Consider the following 26,842-nt stretch of genomic DNA (forward strand, 5'->3'; position numbering starts at 1 on the left):
GATAGAGTGATACATGCATTTAGTGAGGTCTGCCTTTTTACATGCCATCAGGAAAGACAACAAACTATCGGCTTTTAAATTGCAGAGTGAGTAAATAACACTTCTTTTTCATCATCATAGCTGCCTACTGTCCTAAAATGTCTGGGAGATTGCGAATCATGTAATTTTTACTCCCCGACCATGGCATTTTTCTGTGGGGGGCAGTGTTCTGCTGGAGGCTGAGATTTTTAAAGATGGCAAGTATGGTCACAACTAGCCATTTAAATCTACAGAGTGAACGCCCATTATCATTAGTATGTAAAACTTGAGCATACAAAGTATTGTTTATCTTTCTAAATTACAAGATGCACAGACTCACTCCAGTAAGAAAGTACACAAGCAGTACATGCAAAACTATGAGATATTAGTTAACATAAGTAGTTATAGCTAAAAATATACTTACAAAACAATAGATTGGAGTGCATAAACAAATACAAGAAAACCAACATCAATATCTTCTTATCCAGAGGGTTTTTACTCCTTTGTGACCATGTCAATTCTCATGTAAATGTAGTCAGTTACACTGGGAATCATTTCTTTTTAATAGGTTGAATTTTATATTTTTCTTTTGGGGAGAGGTAAATATGACTTTGTTTTGGTACCCTGGAAATACACAACTTTGTACCTCCCTGTATTTTCTTGATCCATAGTAAATGACCTCCTGTGATATCTAAGCTCTAACACTAAATGCATATTAGAAGAGTTAATCTGGGTCTAGTTAGACAAAGGGGCTCTCTTCCCCTGCATGATATTACCAGGGTTTCCTCAGAATATGTTAGTAGGCTCCAGATGGTTTTATGCAACATTCCATGCACAGAGACGTGCCCTGGTGAGATGACAGCTGAGACCTGTGTTCCCAATCTATGGACTGAAATCAGGGGCTATCACAGACTGGTTCCAGTGTGGAAGCACAGATAGAAGTGAAATTATGGTGTGTATAGTCAATGTTTAGAGATGCATATGTTAATTATATATAAACAACAATAATAATGTCCATCTAGGGGGGGGTTATAACAATGTATTATTTTCTCTTGCAGTAAAACTTCCTCTACATCCATTTGGTCCTATCATTTTACACTTTGGAAACTGTATATAGGTGTGCATACAATGCTACTGGCGAAATGGGCTGCTGGAGCAATGAAACCACTGTAAAAGCTGGAGTTCCAAAATATCTTCCTAGTCAACAGGAGATGCACTGGAGTGAATGCATAGGCAGAGGACAGCTGTACGCAAGTAGCACATACTGCACTCCATCCAGCTCTCAGTAACGGTATACAGCTGGCCCTGGCATCCAGTGCCGTCTGTTAACATAGTGTTCACACTTACTACTGTATGCCCAATGCAAGCACCAAATACAGGACTGCTGACCTACCTGTTGAAAAGGTAACATTGTTTTATATTATATAAGATATAATAAAAGAATATAACATAAGCACTACACTCTCTCAATATTTTGCAATCAGAAATCCTCTCTGCCAGTTGACTGTGTGATTTGCTCATGCGTTTAATGGCAGATATGAGGTGAGAGAAGAGTGGATTGGAGGGGCAGAGAGAGAGCTCAGACCCTGTAGTGAAGGCTGCAGTCCCATTGAAGTAGATGATGACACAATTTCAGGGAACTGAACATGAAAGCAAAAAATTGTAGCCAAAACTAAAAATGTAGTTTTGAGTGGAGTTTACTAAAGATGAAAGAAAATACAAAAATGTAATTATTTTTGGTATGGAGTTACCACAAAGGTGGGTTCTACCAAACACTCCAAAAGTCCAGCACTGAGTCCTCTCTCCTACTAGCTCATACCTGATGCAAACAAGCATCTGCGGTGTTGTCAATGTTCTGCTTCTGTGAAATCCATTCTACCAAATGGGGACTTCATGGTCACTGACAAAATCACTGTTAGGAGAGATGATCGCAGCCCTGGACTGTTAAAGCCTTTTGGGTAACAAATTGACAGAAGGTAAGTTAAGCTGTGTATTATATCTTAATTTAAAAATTTGAAGAGTAAGGTGAGTTTGTTCTGTTCCTTTTGGGACATAACACTGCACAATTAACAAACCACTAAGTGGTAATAAAAAAAAAAATGAAGAGCAAAAACAAATTAGATGGATCTGCCACATTGTCACAATGGTGACTCAAACACCAAAAAAGGTTTAATTGGCTGTCTGTTGAAAAACAAAAATTACTTATCAAACTACTTTTTATAGTCGCACCACAAAGCACAGTGGAAAAGGCCATAGTTCTTTTCTACTGCTAAAGTAATCAGGAACGAACAGTAAGAGCAATATATACCATTTTAAAGACGAGTTGCTAATATTACAAGCAATGTGCCAGGTAAACGTTAAACTATTTAAAAAATATGAGCAGTAGTCATTAGCCTGTATATCACAAGAGCTCTATGACATCATTTAGTCCTAGAAAATCTATTTCCTTTTGATTTGTGAGCCAAGCTTTCAAAGCTAGGGAAAAACACTTCACCATATATACCATTGCATCACGAGATTTTAACTTATTGGCTTCACTTAATGCAACAGAAAAAGTTTGCAGGATTTAAGGACATATATAATAGATATAAACATGTTGTTATAGATGTTTGGTATTTCAAATGCCATGCTTGTTATGATTGTTTTAAACATCAAAAGGTCTATCTGGGGATCTGTTATAAGAATACATTCAGCACTCCAACTGCTTTATAAAATGAAAACTGAAAGTACACAGCCACTGGTACGCCAATAAATCTGTTTATTTGGCTGTGAGTTATAAGAGATAAATAGGAATTTCAATATGTGCTGTATACTTAGGTGCTGAATAAATAAGGATTTAAAAGGTCAAAAACACAGGGAGCTATTTTATTAGAAACATCTTCTTTGTGATCAGTATTAAAAGAATGGATATGTTTGAGCTAGAAAGCAGGGTTTTGGCATATATTTTATTTTAAAAATATGTAACATATTGTCCATGATGCGTATATTTTGCTGTTTTTTCTAAAATGAATACATAAATAAATAATAATAAAAAAATACTCGGAGGTGACATGCAAATTAAAATGTCTTTTGGTCCAACTATTTTCATTGTTAATAAAGAATGTTTTTAAATTGATTACAATGCGGCATACATCTATACTAGTTTTGGAACAGAGAACATTTCCAGTAAAGCCACAAATGAATGTACTTTGCCACTTTTATATGGCAAAAATATTTAGGATGGTAAAGGGCACTATGGTTAAGGTCCATTTCCTGTTATACATCCTTGTGCTGCACACATAGGGCCTCATTTAGAGTCGGATGACTTAGAGTGGCAGGGATCACTTAGAATACTGTGCAAATTGCACAAACATACTCTTTATCCGCCTTATCGGCCGGTGTGCAAGTGTATCATACACAGAGCCCTGTAAAGAAGATAATAGAAAAAAAAAAAAGAGTAAAATAAATATAAAAATTGCTCTTTTCCACCCCAAACAGCACAAGGGTTGGTTATGCTGTTTGGGAGGGGGTGCACACCTTTTTTTTTTTATTTAATTATTTTTTACTTTGTTTTTTATTGCAGCAAGGTCTCTTGCACAAGCTGAAAGCACCCGCAAAAGATACATCTGCTAGACACCTATCTGCGGTTACTTTCAACTCAAAATAGCATGTAAAGTGCATGAACATGCCTTTACTTTGCTAGGACCGCCAACTACCTCCCCTGTTCCACCTCTCTATGCGCAAAGAACGGTGCAAAGAATTTGTAAGATTTTAATAAGCAAATAGGCAAATAAGGCACTCCAAAAAGGAGTATAAACATTCCATTTACATAATAAAGTTAACAGGAGGGTCCTGATACAGCAGTTCCATTGGGATCAGCAGACAACTTCATATACAACTAGATACAACCAGACTTACAGGAATGCCAACATTTTGTGGGGACACAGCGTCAGCCGGCAATTTTGCAGATATTTTTAGTGATCATGTAGCTTGTTTAACCACCATTACTTATAGAGGATTTTAAAACTACTCTTTCTGTAGGAATTTACAATATAGTAAAATAATGTTTAAATAAGCTTCTCAATTTAAACTTACATTGTTACCTCAATGAGACTGCACATTACTGTATGAAATAACTAGCAATACAGCTTAACAAACAGTTGGTGGCATTGTTTGGAATTGCAGTCTTTCACAATTTAGTAAACATTTTAACTGTAATAAATACTACCGGAAGAATTTTTTCTAAAATAACACCTGGTTCCGAGACAGTATAATTCTATTACAATAAATTTAAATTAGGAAAGTAGCACAGGACCATATTTATTAAGCTTGATGAGCTATGGTGCTGAAAAATGTATTGGCAAATATAGGAATTCTCATATTCTGCATCTGATTAAATTTAGATTTCTGCAATATGCTTTAATTAATCATCTATTCATTCATTTAGGTTTTAAAAATCTATTTATATATAAAACTATTTTCTTTCCTGTTGGGTTTTTAAAGCGTGACCAATCTTACATGAGTCACTTATATTTATTATTAATACAATATTTTAATGTAGTAGAGTGTTTGCTAGGACCCATATATTGGAAGAGAGGGGGTGGAAAGAAGCCTCAGTCATATGCCAGTGAATTGCTTATTAACTTCCCACCCCACTGAAGACCTGGCACCAGTCATAGGCCAAAGGGTAGTTATTTTTATCCCTAGCCTTCCACAGCACAGGGTGCTGAGAAGGAGAAATGCAACTGACAGGCTGTTTATTTATTTTTGTCATTTGCTTTGTTATTGCTGTCAGACCAGCTTATCTTGCTTACATAGTTGCATCTTTGCTGTCGTCCCCCCTAGTAACGCTGCCCATCTCAAACCATTCAACTGCATCATAGCATTAAAAATCATCATGCATTGCAAGCCATCTGACTTTTTTATTTCATCATTGCTCTTTAGTAAACTGTCCCTGGAGATGTTGGCAGGAAATGCTCTATCTGCAGAGATGAGTGGTGATATGTGAGAGCGGGTTTTATGACTGTTCAGTAAGAGGACACTTCAAAGGCCTTAAGGCCTTTGCCACTTTTTATACAGTATGTTGGTAAGCAGGTGTCTCAGCAGCCAGTGACTATTAATTACTAAGTGCTTACAGCTGTTAACTATATAATCTCACAAAGGCTATTGATATACCACGCCTATGACAAAGTTGCAATTAATCTCATTGTGAATATCAGAAACACTTAGGTATAAATGGTTTAAACAGTTAGAGAAGGGACTAAAAGAATCACAAGAGAGTGTATCATAAAAGTTAAAAGCTATTGTTGATGACATTTATTACATAATCAGAATTTGTGTTTTATAATGCTAACAAATTAGTAACAATCTCCCCTGTACTGTTACTATCCAAATTTCTACAGGTATAAATAGTCATGGTTGTGTTTACTAAAACTATAGACAATATTACATTATAAGGACTATAAATGGAGAACACTTTGCAATCTACTACTATTAACTTGTGACTCAATCTACACTTTACCAAACGCTTAATTACACATTACACTGCTAATCTTGAATACATATTGTACAGCTTTATGGTAATTATTTATCCTGCTCACACTTCCCTTCAGATGAAGATTTTTTTGGAGCACTTTATTTTGTGAAAAGTTTTGTATTTGTTTCTAAGCAAGCAGCAGTTTTGGTGTCATCACCCTTTACAAGTATATTCTTTTGTTTTGATAGACTAGTTACAATAGTGTAATTATGATAACTACTTATTTTATAAACAGTCATGCTTAAAAGTACAATTTCATAAAAATAGAATCAAATTGTGCTTCCAGTTTTTAGTCTTCATTAATAAACTAAACAGCACTACAGTATATGGTATAACTTTATTTGCCATCTATTTAGGATTTTTAATGGTTTTGTGCTGCAAACACATAGCGTACATAGCCTGAACTAGGCTAATTGAATAAATGAACCAAACGATATGCCTAAGTGAGACCTAACTGCTGTGCAAACTCTGTGCACGCTGAGCATGCACTTTGGGCCATCCTGCACATTTCCACTGACGGGCATGCGCAGTTAGCAACAGTTCCCTGCAGTTCCGTCTGCTTTTCAGACGCAGTGTACACTTGCGACAGCTTGTGTCTCAGTACGATGAGAAGGGCGGAACACGGAGTTATGTAGGTGTAACCATGAAAAATTTAGATACTATGGGCATCTACCAGCAAAAACTACACTTCAAAAAAGACAGAAAAAGTGCGGCAGGAATTAGGTGGTGCAAGTAGTTAATTAGCTGTGGGAACTGGTCGCAGCTTGGTAGGGTATTACGAGTGGGACGCAACTGGGGTTGCATGCCACTCGTAATACCCTACCAAGCTGCGGCACACTCCCACTCCTGCTCTTTCATGTACGTCTTAGATGCACATTGTGTCCGACTCTAAATGAGGCCCAATGTGGTACATTTTAGTAAAATGCACTTAAAGTGTATCATATGATAAAAGCAGGCCATAAGCCAGAGAAATAAACAAACAAACAAATTAGCTCGAGTGCTGTCAGCCAATGCTGGTATTGCCCAAATCAGCAAAGGTTATGCCAGCCAGGGATGATAGCACTATTACAGGGACACCCGCAGCATGGGATCATTCTGCCCTAATACCAAATGCCCTAGGTCAGTCATAGCATGGGGCTAAATTTTCTAAGGGAATCGAGCCAGCAAAACAAATGCTAGGAACTCCCCTAGGACAAACCAGCCCCTTGCTGACAGCACAAGGGTTGGTATGAGTAAAAAAAAAAAAAAGCGTTACTTTGACATTTTATCCGTGGTGCACTACAGGTCCCAGTCTGCCCAGGTCTCAATTGTTTAAACATGCTGGTACTTGTAGTTCTTTAAGTGCCAGCATACCCTAGCAGCCATGGATATGCTGGAGCTTGTAGTACCAAAGGTCCCAGTACCAACCTTCTGATTAGGTGAGTTATACCACTTTCATACTGCCGCCCCGGCAATATCCCGGGTTTTTGAAGCCGGGTTTTTGCCGGGGCTCGGAGCGTCCCAGCTCAGAAACACCATTCATACTGCACCTTGGACCCGGGAATTTCCCGGATTGACCCCATTCATACTGCACAAGTCTGTGCCCTGGCAATTTGTGGGAGTCATCACCAGAGCACTTTTCATTGGCTGAAAGCTGGAATATGAAAGAAAAAAAAAAAAAAATCTCTCTCTCTCCTATGCAACTATGCAAAAACCCGGGTTGCACCATTCATAGTGCAGGCAACCCGGGTCCGACCCGGGAATTACCCCTCGAAAAATCCCAGGTTGAAGACCCGGGTTTTTAGACCCGGGATTTTTCACTTGTACCATTCATACTGCACCAAGACCCGGGTCGTTTGAGCTCGCCCCGGGAAAAACCCGGGATTTTGGTGCAGTATGAATGGGGTATTAATAAACAGGGTCAATGAGGTTTGTGTGGTGGTGTTTTCATTTCGATTAAATGCCTTTTAAAACCAGTGTGTGTGTTGATGTTTTTTTCTCTCGTGCACTATATGTCCCAGTAGGCCCCGGGTGCCAGGGCATGCTGGTACTTGTGGTTCCTCAAGTTCAATGGGTATGCTGGTGCTTGTAATACTACATGTGCCAGCACGCCCACACACTTAAGGACAGCCTGGTATGCTAGGACCTATATTGCACAAATAACCAAATGGCAAAATAACTATTTTTTTCTCCCACTGCACCAGGGGTGTGGGAGGAGCCCTAGTGCTATCAGCACAAGGCTGGTTTGTCATGCAGGAGGGCCTGCATATTTTGTGCGGATCCAATCCCCCATAGGGAATTCAGCCAAATGCTGACTGGCTTAGGGCTGTTGGTATTATGGCAGAACTGAAATTTCTTAATGGATACTTTTAACCAACTGTATTCTCCCAGTTGATTGTAAGGGGTCACATTTTGTGTTCACTGTGGAACACACAACTTTTACATATTTGTTTTATTCACATATATACAAACAGATACATATATGTAAATGCAGTAAAATATTAAGTGATTTATCTTGGCTTTGTCTATAAGGCCAAGATAAATCACTGTTTCTGCATTTATATATGGAGTGAGGTACCAGCCAGTAACTAGCTGGTACCTCACTACACATATGTTGTTCAGAATTAGAAATGTAATACATCTTTAACAAGTAACTTTAAATCTGCAGATACACACAGACAGACAGACAGACAGACAGACACACATACACACACACACACACACAGACACACACACACAGTGGGCCTGATTCATTAAGGAAAGTAAAGCAAAACAATGAGTAACTTTGTACCTTGGCAAAACCACGTTACAATGCAAGTGGTGCAAATTAGTTTATTATTTTGTACATAAGGGTGCCGATTCAATTCTGCCGCAAATAGCGAGGCGTTAATAGTATTACCGTTAATACGGTAACTTTAGCCTGGATTTCATCTCACAGCTCAGGGAGCTGTGAGTAAAAATTCACAGTTGAAATTACCGTATTAAGGGTAATTATGCACAGTTTTACCGTATTAACGATAAAACTGCTAACGTTGCGCTATTCTCGGCAGAATTTAATTGGCTCCAAGGAAAACACTGGCTTTTTTTTCAAGTAGCTCACAAATACTTGCTAACTTTATTTTTACACTGACATTAAAAGTTGATCTAGGACATGCTCTACCCCAATTGTAAATATGTCCTAACATTTTAAATTAACCACCCCTCCAATACAACATGGTTTTGCCAAGGTGCAAAGTTACTCTTTTTTTTGCTTTCCTTTCCTTAATGATTCAGGCACAGTATGTTCATTATTTTTTAAAAAATAAAATCTAATAATTATATAAGTTGTTAACCAAATATCATAAGTAATCAACACTATTATTATTTTTCAAGCTTTTTGTTAACTTAATGGTAGAGCATATCAGCATTGGTTATATGGGAATATGATTTTTTTTTACACTTAGCTTGCAGCATGCTCTTTTTATATGTTAAACATAGTAAACCTGATTCATGTTTGGATGCAACCTGCAATTTAAAAAGAGTGCACGGAACTTCTGCATAGTTGCAACTGTATTCAAATTCAAACACATCTCAAGATACGTTCCCATTTGAATCTGGGTGTAAGTGCACTATGCCTAAACATTACTTATGGTATGTAGATACACACAAGAAACTGCAGTATACACACAAGCGTCTGTACATGAAAAGGTCAGATCCCATAAAAAATGTTTTTAAATGATAAAATAAACAAATCCTAACAGTATAATCATTAAAAAACAATATGGATTTAAAAAAATAAATAAAATTGGACATGAATTGCATGCAATTGCGATCATTGGCTTAAGGTCTGTTTTTGAGCACATGCAGAGTTATTTCATGCAAGATACGGCACGCAAATGAACTTACGTCCGACAATGAATCAGGTACAGTGCGTTCATAAATCTACATTTCACAAGCTATTGTTTCAGCCATTTTAAAAATTACAACTGTTACAATACATAAGTTTTCTCTCTTTTGTTTTAAAAAAAAACAACTTTATATTTTTATTGTAATTGGTAATTCACAAAGAAAGCATTATCTATCAGAATGCTTAAATGTGAAAAACAACCCAGAGTTGGATGTCTAAAGCAAGCCACTGCATTGTTCATAGCCTAATGCTCGGGAAACGAGAACTTCTGTTGGAACTGATCACTTTTCTTGTTTAAGAGTGAAATGGTCTCAAGAGCTTATATCCGTCTTCTTTCTACAGGTTTTATTACTTCTTTTGTAATATTTAACACATCTAATGACACCTTCAGAAGACAAATCTTTAATTTTAAGGATTTAATGGACTACGACAATGTATAATTCTAGCTGTATCTAGTTTGTCGTGTGCAAATGTAATAATAAATGAATTATGGGACTAACTTACATTTAGATAGCAAAGGTTAAATGTATGATCATACAATGGATTTTAGATCCACTTCAACATTTTGCATGCATTAGCAAAGTGAGTCAATGGGACTTGGCTGTGCCATAAAAGAGCAATATTTCCCTATGGAGAATATAAAGAAACATTTCTCAAGAATAAGAACTGTTATTCTGTTAGACGTGTAATAAACTTCAAGCACCATTAATATGTTTACACTTTAATTGTTTATCCAAGCTCACTTTAACATCCTCAGCAGACACAAAAAAAAAAAGAATGAAAAACTCTCTCTCCCAACGCATCCTAATTGCTGCCCCTTGGAGGTCAGTGACCTTCATTGCTTGAACTCAGCCAAGACTTTCAGCATTCATACACACTTAACAATACATCTTTGCTTTTGCACAAAATACTGTCAACTGTCCAAATCTTGTTACAGATGAGTCAACATGGTATCCCATGCATAGTGCTGTGTAAATTAAGCTGGGCAGACACAGTAATGTAATTGGACAGTTTGGGTATTTTAGACTAAACTGCCTCCAAACGGCAGTGTGTGGACTCAAAATTATTGTCCAGTTTAATACAAATTCATACATTTAGCAGTCTGAAGGAAACATTCAATCATCTGCATTGGTAGGTGAACAGTTTAGGAATAGAGGGAACATTGCGGCCCTTGCTAACCTTTATCCCTGTGCCTATTGGTCTCAGTTGTGGAGACTCAGAGGTTACACAGAATGGTTGCATAGCAACTTGTGTGGCTAGCTTTAGTGAACTCCTTATGAGGTTAAATTGGGTTAACAGTACAACTATACAAATAGCAAGGGTTAAGCAATACAATTTTAAAGATAAGAAATGATCATTTGATTATTCTGCTACAGTTAGGTTATCAATTTCTATTTGTAACATTCTAGAATGTGAAATAACCAGTGACCCATCTGCAACATAGCCATGAGGTAATAATATGAAGGGTACACAGATAGTTCTCAGTGTCCTAACAGCAAAAGTGTCAACAAATAATTTCTTATTTATAAACCAGTAGGTTTATATTTATTTAACTACTATTGTTTTGTGCAGAAATTGTGATGCATTTTATAATAAAATATTAAATATATAGTAAATATTTTTTACCAAGAAAACTATGATTACATTGTGGACATATCTGAATTAGTATGCCCTAAAACGACCTCAGTGACAAAACACAAAGCCATGCAAGCACACACACATATAATAGCTTTAAGCTGTGGATGGTAGCGACTAATACCCATAAAGAGATGGGCACAGACAATTACATTAATACAAATCTTACATCATCTCATTATTATGATGAAGCCTAAAAACAATATCTCCAAGGTCCACGTTGTACAAGTTCGTAAACAGGAAAGTACCACATTTGACATCACTGATTAAGGCCAGGCATTTCTAACGCTTCATACACATTTCTGAAATCCACAATACATCAATTTTTAATAATTCCACTCTCTCAGCTCCATTAAAAAGATGGTAGGGGAAAGATTTTAGAGTAATTAATGATATAGTTAGCTGCTAAATATTAATAGGAATCGTAGTTCTGCATAAAATATAACATATAAACCTTGCCAATACAGACACACCAGTAATTAAAGTTGAATATGTAATTATGCTGATTTATAAGACAGGAAAAAAGTTACACTTTTCTAGGCTCTATGTAAACCGTGGGTAATAGTTAAAGTTGTATTTTATGGTTTTAATAAAAGGCCAATGCACTTAATTTAGTACAAGTTCAGAGCTGGTTTGAAGATCATAATCAGTCAGATAATGACTATGTACATTCCGGGATACTTTTATGGATATTGGCTCAATAAGGAGGATTTTCTGCTTTTGCATTACTCACAGTTATAGCAGCAGGACATTAATAAATATGATGTGTCTTTTCATGATCAAATTTAGATATCCCACACATGGGATTTTAGCAAAACTGAGTACTTTATATTATTTGTAATAGACTATAAACAGAAATTTAGTTAGCAAAACAAGCTGCATTTTAGTTTGTCAATTATGATCACAATATCTTATATTTTAAATAAAATGAAATGTTACAGACATAAACCATTTACCAATTAAATAGCTAGGGTATCTCTAAAGGGAGTAATTCCTTATCCTCATCTAAAGGTCACATACTGTATAGCAGTTTATTGCCCGTGTCCAAGAGACATAAATAATATCATCACTTACTTGTTAAAAGGCTGTTTGTATGATAGACAAAATATTAAATGAGGTTGGGGACCTTCGTCCTGTAGCAATTTAGGCTTACAATGAAACTCACCTAAAACATGTTTTGCTTATGCAACGTTATTTTATAAAACACACCAATCCATTTCTGGGTCCACTCTCCTTGTCTGCTTGATTGTCGGTGCCCAATCTCTACTATACCTTGACAACAAGTACATGTGACAGAAGTGATCATAAAGCATACAGGGAGCACTCCATCATTTGTAGTTTTTGGGAAGGTATGAAAGTTTCTGGAGTTGGGCAAGTGTACAGAGGAGGGGGAAAGAGGACCATCAATGGATCAGTGCAGTAGAATTTTTTTCAGAAAATAATATTACAGTAGAATATATGTAAAATATGTTTTTGAGGTGTTCATTTACAAGCCTAAGCTGCAAAAGGAAGGTGAACTTCCACTTTAAATAGTAATAAAATATGCATGTAAAGTGTGTAGTCCTGTAGACCATTTTACATTAAACTGACCACTGCTGTGATTTGTAGAGTCAACCCTCAATAATATAACATATGTAAACCTTTTTAATCTGCTACATACCTCCTCTGCATTAACTAAAAAACTGATGCCCCACTGTCAATAGTTATGTTTGTGTCACATGACAATGAGTTGTGTTTTATGCATAACTGTTATTTTGTTTATTGAGATAAAAAGACACAATGATTTATCAAACACTGTAGAATAATGCAAATGCGTTAAAGACATTTAAAATGTATGTATCTGATTAGCACATTAACACTAAAAGACATATGTAGTAAGTAACAAATGTAGCATCTGGTATTTTTGGAGCTTTTGAATCCCATATGTGACATGAAAATTTATAAACCATAACATATTATGCTAATGAAATGCACAACATGATCCCAACTGTGTACATAAATATTAGTATTTTGTCACTGTCTCCAAAACAGTGTTTCAAAATAAAAATAACTTACATCATTGGGATCCCACTTCTAACTACAGGCAATATAAAAAACAATACAACTGCCAAGTGTTTCCTAGAAAGATGGATTTAATACATTCAAACAATAGTGTACAGCAAATAGCAGTATTAATGTGGGTGTAAAATATATTTCTTTTCCATTCTCTTTCTTTTACATGCAAATTTTGTGGCGTCCTTAAGAAGCTAGCTGTCATGCCAGTCCTCTGCATTCAATAATTACATCAGAGTAACTAGTTAAGACCATAAATTTGCTAGTTTTTTGTTAAAGTGCAGGGTACATGTCACCATGAATCAGTACATATGACTTAACTTCCCTGCAATCATTTATTGTCCCATGCTATTCAAATAAGATATACAGAAGGATCTGTATATGTAGTGTAAAAACAAAGCTGGGTTCTGCTTTGGGTGGAGGGTATAAAAGGCAATTAAATATAAATAATATTTATTTTTATATTTAAATAACAATGGAACTTTAAATGTGACCAGTGTACTTTAGTGGGGATGACTGATACAACCTGACAAACACCAAAATCTAACTTGTTTATTTTATATTTATTTCTATGGTTATTTCAGTAGACAGCGATCAGAAAATTAAAAATAAATTGTATGGCAACAGATTAAGCAATAATATCGAATTGTGTCAGTCTGTGAACATTTATACATAGAGAGCATTATTGTTTCATTCCGTCATGTTCTAGCGAGAAACCATGTGACCACCCTGCTCGTGACACAGGGCTCACATTACATATTTGTCCAATGCACCTGCTGTTTTAAACAGTAAATACTGTAGAATGGACAGGGACATTAGCCACAGCTGTCCTTCTGAAAGTTGTAAAATTAATTGTTTGCACATAAGAACAAGTTATGCTTTTAACAGGGACAGAGCAAAATAATGTTTTTAAGCATGTGATTATATGTACTTACATGTGTGGTTGTGGGGAGCAGCCTGGACTGCTGTTTCCATTGCTGTCAATGTGATCCAGTGAACCATTGAGGTCGTCGTGTACCGCCTGTAGTAAGCCAGTAGATGCATTGTTTATCAAACCTGTGTTACTCAGCAAAGGTAAACTGCTTTCTGCCAGAGCAGCCTGGTAGGAAATAAAAGACAGACTTATGATTAATTTAGTTCTTTGTGTAGAAGTGGGTAACCAGAAATAGTTTATGTATTACCTATTGGGATTATATTAGAAAGTATGCAATGGTTAGAAGAACAGCTGCTGTGAATGGTATTTTGTCGAATGACATTAATGTTACTCAATGTTACTCACAAACACACCTCTGTTGCAAAAGTTCATATAAGTTACCTAATTGTAATATATATGAGATATATCATCATTATTGATTAACTGAGTAAATAATAAGATGCTTCCTATTTTAAGGTGGACTTTCACTTTAAATAGTAATAAAATATGCATGTAAAGTGTGTAGACCTGTAGACCATTTTACATTGTTACCATAGTAAGATCCCTCTAACTATGGTAACAAGGGCAATTCTGTACACTTAATTATATTATGTTTTGCATCTAGCATACAAGTTCAATACAAGTACTTTTCTTATAAGTGTAGTCTATTCAATCTGTTTACGTTACTTACTTATTTTAGTAAAAATTGGGTATGTATCTAGTGTAGTGCATTGACACTCACATTGCAATCGGAGTGGTTAATTCACACATAAACATATTTACACAAGCAGTCATTTACTTTGAGGAAATATGTTCCAGAACTTGCCACAGGGTGTCATTCTTGCCACTTCACATTAAAAGCAATAAGCTTAGAACCAGAGAATCTTCCAGTTCTGTTAAACTATTGAAGAAAAGTGCAAATACATTTTTACTAAACAGCAACTTCAGTTCAGTTCACTGTCTTACCTGTAAACTTGCATTAAGTGCTGCTCCGTAGCCAAGGCTGGTGGGTATGTTTTTAACTAATGTCGGACTACTGCAAAGAAACACATAAACAGATTAAAATAAAAAGACAGGGACAGCTTAAGTTTCACCCTTCTTGTGAAAAAGCTACCCCCAATATTATAAGTCAAGCATTCATTCATATATTCAATCACATATTGTTCTGGATTTGAAAAATGTTATAATACACAAAACATGAGGCTTGTTTTGCAATGTAGTTTTTTTTCATAAACTCAATAAAAAACACAAGTTAAAAAAAGTGCATGTGAGATCTTTCTATTCAAAAAGCAGACCTGTGGTGTATTTGGATCAAGTGAGCACATCATAACAATCAATATTTTTATCCCCCTGTCACACGTACTTTGAAAATAATTTAAACTTCCCAATGTATTGTAATAATGTGCACTATCTTTAAGTAAATAGCAAAGTAAGAGTTATCTAATGCCAAGGGAGTGTTGTATGTAAAAAGAAAACTAGAAGTTACTAGAAGATCAACATTGAGCAGAGTGCACCTGAAATCATTACTTATTGCATGGCGGATTGCCAACAGTAATGATTTAAAGCTCTGGCAACCCAAAGATTTTCGAAGAACATGAATGGACAGTGCGCTCACAATTGTGTACAGGTATAATATAACCTATATTTGTTGCCACAAAGGTATCTGCAATCAATTCTACAAAAGATCTTGCTTAGAATGTAGTGTCTATAGTACGGCCTAAATGCAGGGCCTGGCCCTGGAGACAATATAAAAGGAGAATTGTGGCTACTTTTGTGGATGCACTTGACAAGTTAATAAAGGTACATAATTATACTGGCATAAATACACCCAATGCATAGTTGCTAAATGTCGCTCATTTCAAAGAACAGTCCGAGGGGTATATTTGCTAAATGGTGGGTTTGAAAAAGTTAAGATGTTGCCTATAGCAACCAATCAGATTCTAGCTATCATTTATTTAGCACAAATGACAGCTGCAATCTGTTTGGTTGCTATAGGCAACATCTCCACTTTTCAAACCCACAGTTTAGTAAATATACCCCCTAGGCTTTAAACATTACTTCCTAGATCTTTTTGCCCCAAACAATTGTTTAGAATTAACCACATGACTTAATCCACAGTTATGTTTCATATGCTAAATGCACCTGCTATTATCTCTTCCTATTCTGTTTGATGTACTAAGCTAACATTTAGTGGATTATGTAAAAGACAAGATATATATATATATATATATATATATATATATATATATATATTATGATCAGCACTTCAGAGGGCATGTCATAATACGGTCCCCTATGTGTATAGATGTGCCTGCTGAGCAGTAGCCAGTGTACTGGAAACTGGACTAAGATGTTGACACTTATCCCTGTATGCAATCTGCTAGTAAAGGTGGGTAACACTGAGCATTTACTGAGCACACATATAATGTATATGCACATAACAAGTAAATATTTATCGACCAATATATATTGACTCTGTCATTGTATGTTTACATGCTTAGACCGAATAAAATGAACAAAATCTAGCTAAACATAATGTTTTGGTAGTATTTGTTGCAGAAATGCTTACTGATTATAATATATATATATATATATATATATATATATATATATATATATATATATATATATATATATATATATATCTTACATTTGCCTTTTTCCATTCCTGCTGACAATTTTTACTTGATGCTACCAGTAATTCTAGTACGACAATGGGAGAAAAGAGACAAATAAAGCAGCATTCAAACATAAAAAAGTCTGCTGGAATTGTGCTTTGGATAGTGAAAGGGCCAGTGATTCTATTGTCCCTTTTCTTGTGGTAAGATTCTCTATCAAGGGAGGAACTTATAAATGAAGGAAGTGAGGTCATGGCGCTAGACATGCTGGGAACTTCCTGTTCTGCATTCTAGTTATGTTGGTCATGCTGAGTAAACACATTATGTTTCACTCCTGAAAGTTGTCAACTAAGAGGGAGGGATAGCAACATTAGCAGGAGGAAAGAAGATGAACTCAGATTTGGAGATGTTGAGTTTTAGGAAGCGCTGTGACATCCAAGTAGTTACAGCAGAGACAGCTAGCTAGATTTGCGTGTCATGAGTTGTGTTGGAGGCATTCAAACATAAAAAAAGTCTGCTGGAATTGTGCTTTGGATAGTGAAAGGGCCATTTCAACAGTTTAAATTTTTCTCACATGCTCACCTGGTAATGCTTCGTTGCATTTATTGAATGGTGGACAGAGATTTAACAGAAGATCATACAGGGATCATTAATCTCTAGGGAATACTGCCCTGCACATGTTCATAGGACTTAAAAGCTGCATTACCAACATAAAATGGTGACCATTTTCATTCACCACTTTAAAATGGTTGCAGAAGGGGATGTATAAGCATGAGGGCCATTCAGAGCTACAGTGGCCAATATTGCAGATTCTGGTTGGTCCACAAGCTTACACATAACTCTTCTGCAAAGTCTATCAGCCCCATTTTTCTGGGGGCTTTCGGGGGTTATTAAAGGAACAATGAAGCCCCAGGAAAAACTACTGCTAGTATGTAGCATGATAGATGGAGCAAATTCTCTTGTTCATTGTTAACCATGCTTTTAGTTAAAAAGTCTATGCTCATACACAGTGACTCATTCCATAGGATCAGTAATCCATAGGTAAACCTGCATTCATCATTCATTTTGTGCAGAAGAGCTTATGTGTGTCCATCAGATTCTGTGCGCAAACTGACTTGGTTACTATCAAAAGCTGGGTACACACTACAGTGTTTTCAGCCGAGTATTGGGTCAACCCAAAGATAAAGACCGTTCAAACCGATATTACATTAGGCTAGGTACACACTGGCCCGATGATTGCACTAAAAACATCCAATCAGCCAACATTCAACCGTTTGGTCAGATATCGTGTTAATGTGTATAGTGACACGATGATCTATAGTGGTCCCAAAGTGCCAATCATCGTTTCCTTTGGTTGGTCATACTGTTTAATGTTTTCCGACCAACCACCGACCAATCATGTAGTGTGTATGCACTCATGCTCACGATCACCATAGAGTTTACAGAGTCGTGTTTTTTTCAGCCGATGCTAGCGATGAAAGTCACAGTGAATAAATGTAGAGAGTGCTGTAGAAGGAATAATTCATTTGTTTGTTCTGAGACATAATGTTTCGTTTCAGAGTCACAAAAGCTAACGAAATTCGTTAGGACATGTGGATAGCTATGACAAGGCGTTTTTAATCAGTATGACAATAATGAATGAATGAATATTGTGCTGAAGACTCTGAAGACTAAAGGACCAGATGAAGAGCACATATCTGAAGGTAAATCGTGTCAGTGTGTACGCATGAATCGTCAGACTGATCGGACTTTCAGTCATAGGTTCAATTGTTTGAAATAGCACGTCGGTCGTAAAACTCTTCAGTGTGTATCTAGCCTTAGGGCTAGATTTGCTAAGCTGCTGGTTTGAAAAAGTGGGGACGTTGCCTATAGCAACCAATCAGATTCCAGCTTTCATTTATTTAGTACCTTCTACAAAATGACAGCTAGAATCTGATTAGTTGCTATAGGCAACGTCCCCACTTTTTCAAACCCGCAGCTTAGTAAATATACCGCCTAGGCTTTAAATAGTGGCCCTTAGTGTGTACACTCTAGCGTCATGATCTTTTCAGCCGACAGTTATGACAGTTGAATAGCACATATCCGAGGGTAAATTTTTTAAAACATGTATAGTGTGTACGCATGAATCAGCATGCTAATTGTGACTTTTTTTCTTCAGTCGTTGGTACAATCATTGTAAATAACACATTGATCGGAAAATTCTGTAGTGTGTAGCCAGTCAAAAATACAGGTTCTACCACCGGGGTGCAATTACCATAAGTGTAGCTGCCACTGGGCCCACAGCTGAGGAGGGCCCACCTTCCCTGTTAAAGTCCCATGTGAATTTTTCAAAATCGGGCGGTAGATGGGGGCCCTTATCAAATTTTTGCTGTAGGACAAAGTTTAGTTACACCCGTGATTATATTATTGAATATACTATTTTTGAAGTATATTTGGAAGTGTCCTGTACATAAAACAAAATAATAAAAGTCATATTAACTAAGGAAAGTTTATTTTTGTACTAAAAAACAGAAATCTTTTTTAGAACCAATTCAAAAAAGAGGAAATATATTTAGAAAATCTGGTGATTAATAGTTGCTAATCTGGAATAAAAAAATGTTCTTCCTTCTTCGGTTTGAAGAAATGAATGTTAAAAACAATGAATCTTTAGCCATATTTTTGAAAGAAACAAATATGGCAAAAGGTCAATAATCTTGCATTTCTACGAACGCAATACTAAAACTGGCGGTATATGTGAGTTAGGCGGAGAGGAAGGAATATCCTGCAATGAAAGACCTTTCAGCTACTTTTATGAATATGAATCTAAATGTTTTACAGAAGGTTTTGGAGAGGTCTCTCTGCAGAGAAAAAAACACATTACTGTAACATCTGAAACAGGAATTTGCCTAAACTAGAAAGTATTCATTTAGCATTATTAGCCTGTCAATTGATAGTCAATGTTCAGATCACTGTCAACATTACTAAAATCAGACCACTTTATATTGGACCCCTGTGGAGAGAAGATGTCACTTGACTTCCACTAAACACTGTTGGGAAATAGCAATATACATTTATCATATTACACCAACATAATGGAAACTTACCCGGTAATTTTTTGCGACCTCCTTTTCTGATATTCTGCTTCATCTACTGTCCATACAGCCCCTTTAACATTTTCCACTCGGACAAAACACTTGTGCAGACTAAGATTGTGACGAACAGCGTTCTAAAAAAGATATATAATAAAAGAGAGCACTTCAGTGAAATAGTCCACAATTTGTTAATTCAGATGACATGCATTAAAAATAGACATTTCAGTTTTGTTATAACATGAACAGAACTAAAAAAAAAGACTTACTTGAACTCTGTTATATGAACCTTTCCAGCTATTTTAATAATGGCTATGTCAGAACCTTTCTTTCACTGAGCTGGTCTAAATTGCAATATCTGTACAAATTACAGTATCTTTGAAATGCCAGAACAATTAGGTCACTTCAGCTCTGTCCCTGATCAAGCACTCAGGGACAGATGAAATGTCCAAAGGTACCAGTCCTGCTTGAGGTATTAACATGCTAAAAAGGCTACAGTGACAAGTGTTAATTTTGCACAAAGCTTTATGCAAATAAGCTCAAAGGCATTCTTTTCATCCCACAATAATGAAATGACAGAGTTTGTTTATTCAGTATTATTAGATGCCATTTTCTAGTTACAATTTAATGTTTTCCGACTACTGCCTCATTTGAGCAATGAGTGTGCTATATAGACAAATAGCTAAAAATAGCAATATACACAGTCCTTCATTCACCTTGCATTGTTCTCTATTAATAATAAAAACAATCCATTATAATTAATTGTAATTACACACATACACATATATATATATACACATATATATATATATATATATATATATATATATATATATCCCATATTCTTAAGGTGTTCTACATACTGTACGTATGTTTCTTTGCCCTATAGAGCTTTCAATGTGAATTTTGGAGCACAAACACTACAAAATAATATAAAAGAATAAAGAATAATGGCATCCTATATTTGTGCCAAGTAAAGACAACATATTTATAATAAGCAAATAAACAAACTATTCACTTAGTCAACATGTTTTATATAGTAGGTGGTAGAAGCACATCAATCTGTTAACCTTATCAGTTCATCGTGGGCAGAAGCATCAATCTGAATCAATGTTCTGTCATGAAGGGGTTAAACACAGTTGAAACATTTACTGAGGAGATCGTTAATCTGACATATTTTTATTCGGATTCTTCAGCCGTCTACTATCAAGTCAATTCGGTAATGACCTAATTCTTATTTCCTGAATATAAAACAAAGTAATTTTGATAAAGATTTCTTTTTATTTGCACAAAGACAAGCTTCTGGCTTGCTTTAAGAGGAGAATTCTTTAAAAAAAAAAAAAAAAGAAAAAAAGCATAAGCAGATCTAGCATCTGACCTGAAATCCAAGGATTTGATTGATCTTAATGCCCATGGCTCGGAATATGATAATTTTAATATTAATGAGCAAATGAGCAGTTTTATTATGCATGCGATATAGTTAGAACTAATAAGCTGTTCAGAATGAGTTTTGCTGGATCCCCGAGCTGTGGAGATGAGACCGAGCTAAGATATTAAATCACCTTTCATTTCTTTTTAAATTTCTTTCAGTAAATCAAATGACAGAAAATTCTGTACAATCTCTAATGAGTAACAAAAGAAAATGCAAATCTTCAACATAAATATTACCTATTGAAAAAGTCGTTAAGTAGATGCTATGCAGGTTGCTGTCGTTATTTTTCACTAAACAAAATGTGTATCCGTTAGCAGTGCGTAAATAAAACAATTGCATCATTTCGCTGTGCCACACAGCAGCTAATAACTTCTAAACATTTTGTAAATGAAAAGCATTATAAACCTTTCACACTCATATATCTGTAATCGCCTGCCAAATTCATTTGCATTTTAAATCCAAATTAATTCACTTTAGCATATCTCACAGTTGAAAATTCTTAGTATGCTGATGAGTGCTTTGCCGCCTCTGTTCTCCTCAGCTACAAACATTTCCCTCTTTTGTATGAAATGGCTTGTGGCTAATTGATGTTTCTGACTGATTTTTGAAATGAAAATAAAACAGTTCACTTAGACTGCGCTGAGTACCCTTATCTTGCCAGACATTGCTCTCTACCAGATATAGATGGACACCAGTAACATTTTAGCACCCTGTAGGATCCAGACAATGAGGGTGTTTGGACAGGGATATAGATGAACCCTTTTGTCTAAGTAAATAAACTGCATTTATGTTCTGACAGGATAATATTCACTTTACTTTCTTTTTAGTTCCAGCTGAGTAGCCCCGGTCCTCACTACAGTGGCATTTTCAGTCTGTATGATGAGCTATGATGTGTACAAAAGACACAGATCGAGACAAAACCTACAGCCTCCATTTGTTGCACAAGGCAAACAGACATTTTTCAAACTAATTAGCCAATAATATGCAAGAGAAAAAGTAATATAGTGCGACTAACAAAGGTGTTGATGATTGAGTGCTCACACTGTAATTAGTGTGTCAGGCCCTCATTTCTCTGCCAAGCCTCTGCTATTAATTGCACCAAATTAGAAAACGATATCAGAGGCAAAATTATTCTTTCACTTGTCATTTTGAGAGAGAGAATTCATTCCATTCAAGAGGCAGGTTAAAAAGAGGGGACGCAGATACTAATCTGCTTATGTCATGGAAATAAATGGTCCTTGTGCTATCAGCAAGTATGTGAGGCATCTAAGGCTGTTTGAAAGTAGTTACCTTCCAAGTTGCTGCATTACGCCTGAAGTAAGCAAATGTCCGTGTAAACCAGCTGTAAATTTCATTAAGTGTTAACTGCCTGTCATTTGATTCCATGATAGCCTGAAATGAGACAAGATGCATAGTGACATTAAAAGACTTACTAACTAGACCAGATGTCAATTGAATCTCTGTGTCATCTTGAACTATTACTGCATGCTCATCTAATAAAACTTCCATTTCCGCATACCTACCTGCCTTATGAGAGTTGCATAAGTGAACGGAGGACGGACATCTGCATTTTTATAAAACTCGTAGTTTGGAGCAATTTCTATAAAACATAAAGCGAGTGTTATTATAAATATAATTAAGATGAATAACAAATAATTAAAATGAATATAAAGTGATACTATAAACAGATATGCAATGTAAACTTCAATCAATTACATCTCTTACCTGAGATCTATTAAAAATGTCCATAATTTGTTGTACCCTCCACTACTCCCCTCTAATATACATAAACTATGATCTAGCTATGTCTAACTTCTGCGCCAAAAAGTGTTTATACTAATTTCTTTATTCACAAATCCAAAACTCTTATGTGATACATTTCTAATTCTACAATAAAAAAAATAAAAAAACAGATAAACTGTCCCTCATTAACTGATGCATATGCAATATACACGTTCAGTGCAGAAAATAAAGCAATGTTCAGTATACCTGAGGACATGGGAATGTTGTACTTGTCAGAATGTCGTCTTCGAATGGCCCCAACATTGGGTATACTGGCCGGAGTGATTACAGAGGGTCCCTGGGTAATTGGAGTGACAGGTGCTGTCGGTGTGGTTGGGGTTTGAGGTAAGCTCTGTGGGGATGTGTCCAACATGTTTTTAGACATGGTGACACTAGACACCAGGTTTAGCTGAAAAACACATAAATGAGACAGACCAAATAAAAAATAAAGATATGCAAACATTCACAAAATACATAAGTTCAAGCATAGAAGTACTTTTCTATTTATTTAGCATGGAAATTTGCACCTACTTGCTGTGAGTAAAAATCACATATTCCAAATCATTATGAGATAACATTTTATTACATGAACTTTAATTAGAGAATACAGGGAGAGATTATATATTAATCTTCTGAAATGGTACTTTGGCCAAATATGTAACAGTGAACTCAACTTTACAGACTGTTTCTTACAAATAAAGTGTACTCTGATTAGTGAATTATTTAAACTCACTATCAACAAAAAAAAATTGAATAAGATAAGTTCATATTCCAAGTCTGCCATAGTGTTTGTTCGTAGTCCTAAATATCAGATGAGAAGCTCCAACCAGCTGGAAAATCTTACACTGACCTTTAGTCTCCTTGCTAATTTGGTGGAATGGTAATGACATTACTACATATTCAAACAAAATTGTCTTAATTGCAAATTAGCCAGAGGAGGCTGAAATTTTTCAAATTAAATCTGATTGGAGATGGGGAGAGGGAAATGGTATTTCCTCACTAACAATCATGTGTGGCATGTGTTAACAAATATAATGAAATGTCAAGTTTGCCAATTCCTCTGGAAGGATCATTTTCAATTTGTGATTACAGTGTCACTTACTGCTGATATACCCTGGAAAGTGGGTGTCAGAGTAGAGAAAAGGAAAATAGGTGCGAAAATATATGCAATCTTTTCTAAAATGTGTCCTTTATTAATACCCATAGCGAACCAACTTTCCTCATTATAAAAAAAAAACCCTCATCACCTCTACCACACCTCTCTGGCCATAAATAGCATCCAATTAGCAAAATTTAGAAGTAGTGAAACACTTGCAATGATTACAACCATAATTTGAATGGTATTCATCAGAGATAATGTGCGGGTAATTTGATTCATAGCCCTACTTAACCCCTTCACGCTTCTCCAGAGGAGGAAGTGTTAAAATACCTAGCTAGAAGCTTGTAGTAATTATTTGTCTGCACACTGTATTAGCCTTTCACCTAAACATATAAAAGTCATCTGTTTCTGCATGGAATTTAGCAACACCTGCCCTTTTAAATCCCAAACATTCTTTCTGATACAAACATATTTTTAATAGAGAGAAATGGTGTGTACGGCATTGATTGATCTTTCTTTGTGGATTTGTTTTACACATTTAGTCAGTGGAGAGATTTGTTAAGGAAACAAAAATTAACATATGCCAGCTAATTGTTCCTCTTTCTTGGGTAGCAGCCAGAAGAAGCACATTAGCAGTCTAATAATAACGACTGGCACCCTGAAGGCATCCCCAAGTGCATCTGTTCCCAATAAACCACAAACTGTTATTCAGCTCCCACTCAAAGCCAGCAGAGTAAAATGGGAATTCTTTGTTACGTATATAAAAAGGCTGAGATGATATTACTAAATGCTATACTTCATGCATTTAAAACAAATTGTATGTGCTTGCTCATCTCATGTATGCTACAATATCTTTCACAACCTCTGAACTAAAGGCTACCTACATATTTAGTATGGTTATTGAAAAGTGCAAACATACTATACCATAAAAGTCTATTATTGTTTGACATAAGAAAAAAGCTTTGCACGGAAATTCAGTTTTCTTTTGAATGCGAAAGAGGAAGGTTATATTTCAAAGAGACAAAACGTGTTACATTTTTCTTTAACGAACAGTCAGTATCATATAACAATGCTACATTGAGGGACATTTACAAAGGTGAAAAATTAATTAACTAAAATGCACAGTTAACAAGAGATTTTATTTACTACAAATGTGACTTGCGCCACTCAATAATGTCATCGGGGACAGGACTTGGCAATATGACATTCTGCTTGACATTTAAAAAAATTTAAAACATGGCCAGTTAAACCTGTCATTAAAAATACTGCAAGACACATGTTTGGGGGCTACCTATAAAAACTGTTACAGGTTTATACATGTGGATATTTCTACAATCAATTGTCACTATTATTATTTATTACATTTTCTAACAGTAAGTTGTTTGTTTATTACTATATGTAAAGTAAAAGAGGAACTCTACAAGCAAACACAAAAAGACTTCTTCACCCATAGGTCTCTCATAAATGTAACCATACGTTCATGCCCATATGAATGCATTACTAATGCAGCAATGCTTTTGGGTGCCTATGTAAAATGGATGCACAACTACAAGGGTTTTTAAGAATGTAGCATGCACAACTGTTATGACTGTCATGAACCCATCATGTTTTCTTAAAAACCTCTGTATATTCATAATCTCCTTTTTTATAACGATCAATCATCATCACCATTTAGCTATACACCGCCAACAATTCCCCAGCGCTGTAAAGAGAATTTTTGCCACTCACATCAGTCCCAGCTCCATTGGAGCTTACAGTCTAAATTCTCAAACACACACACACACAGACACGCACAAACTAGGGTTAATTTTGTCAGCAGCCAATTAACCTATTAGTATGATCAATGACCTTAGCATTATTTTTCTGTCATTAAAACTCTGAGAGAGGGTTCAAAGCAGCATTTTAAGTTTGCAAAATAATGCTTGTGTATGTTATAGTTACCTGATTACACAGGTGAAGGTCACGTGCAACAGGTCCATGCAAATTCCACATGGCACTTTAGCATTTGATTATAATATATAGTTATGTTATATACATTTAATTATAATATTTGTATAGGTTTAGAATTTAAAAAAACAAGTGTTATCTTATACCGTGTTTTCAAACATCATTATTTTCTTTAATTTTTGAAATGTCAAAATATTTTTTACAACTTTCCCTTTTTGATGTAATATTGTAAGGGAAAGTGATTGATGTCATTTATTTGACATTTCTACATTAGAAAATACAACTTTAAGGCATGCTTCCCTACACTGGGAGATCTTGCGGAAAGGTCTAAGGGGCAAGTGAGGAGGGGAAGAGGGGATTGCATCATCACGGCCTGCAGTTCAAAATTATGCAATTTGTAGCAACTTGCACAATCACTGCTCGTCATGTCCACTTCGCAAGAAGATTCGGGATGGAGACCTACTGATCTGGGAGGACTTCCAGAAATTCGTCAGTATCCCGGACATTAGGGGAGATTAGGCAACTACAGGGTTATTCACACCTGGGGGTAAATGTATGAACGTGCGGGTTCTTCAACACCCGCGTGTTCAGCGATTAAATTTCAAGCGGCGCTGCATTGTAAAGGGAAACTTCCCTTTACAATGCAGCGCCGCTTGAAATTTAATCGCCGAACACGCTGAACACGTGGGTGTTGAAGAACCCGCACGTTCATACATTTACCCCCTAGGAGCTTGTTGAGTTGAACGCAATTTGCGTTTTTAGCATATAACAAGCTTTTAATTTCTGCGCAAGAGCACAAAGCACTGGTTACAAACCAAGTGGTTTGTGCGCATGCTCAGATCATATATAATTGTATTATAGATGTATATAAGCGTATTATACTCAGGCACCTGAATTG

The 26,842-nt window shown here is 35.9% G+C and overlaps 1 protein-coding gene across 12 annotated transcripts in view; it reads right to left on the bottom strand.

Moving 5' to 3' along the window:
- Positions 1–26,842, bottom strand: part of FOXP2 (forkhead box P2) — a 190,503-nt gene that overhangs the window by 20,994 nt on the left and 142,667 nt on the right. For 11 of the 12 annotated variants that reach the window (XM_075208997.1, XM_075208999.1, XM_075209001.1 and 8 more), the window contains exons 11-16: positions 23,106–23,307; positions 22,640–22,716; positions 22,407–22,508; positions 19,700–19,821; positions 14,965–15,034; positions 14,021–14,184 (exon numbers count right to left, since the gene is read on the bottom strand). In XM_075208997.1, coding sequence (XP_075065098.1) covers positions 14,021–14,184; positions 14,965–15,034; positions 19,700–19,821; positions 22,407–22,508; positions 22,640–22,716; positions 23,106–23,307 — 737 coding nt within the window. Of the gene's footprint in view, positions 1–14,020; positions 14,185–14,964; positions 15,035–19,695; positions 19,822–22,406; positions 22,509–22,639; positions 22,717–23,105; positions 23,308–26,842 lie in introns of those variants that run through there. The other variant, XM_075209007.1, reaches the window with a different exon arrangement.

This window comes from Mixophyes fleayi, chromosome 4 (assembly GCF_038048845.1).
Source record: "Mixophyes fleayi isolate aMixFle1 chromosome 4, aMixFle1.hap1, whole genome shotgun sequence".
In the NCBI taxonomy this organism is placed as follows: domain Eukaryota; kingdom Metazoa; phylum Chordata; class Amphibia; order Anura; family Limnodynastidae; genus Mixophyes; species Mixophyes fleayi.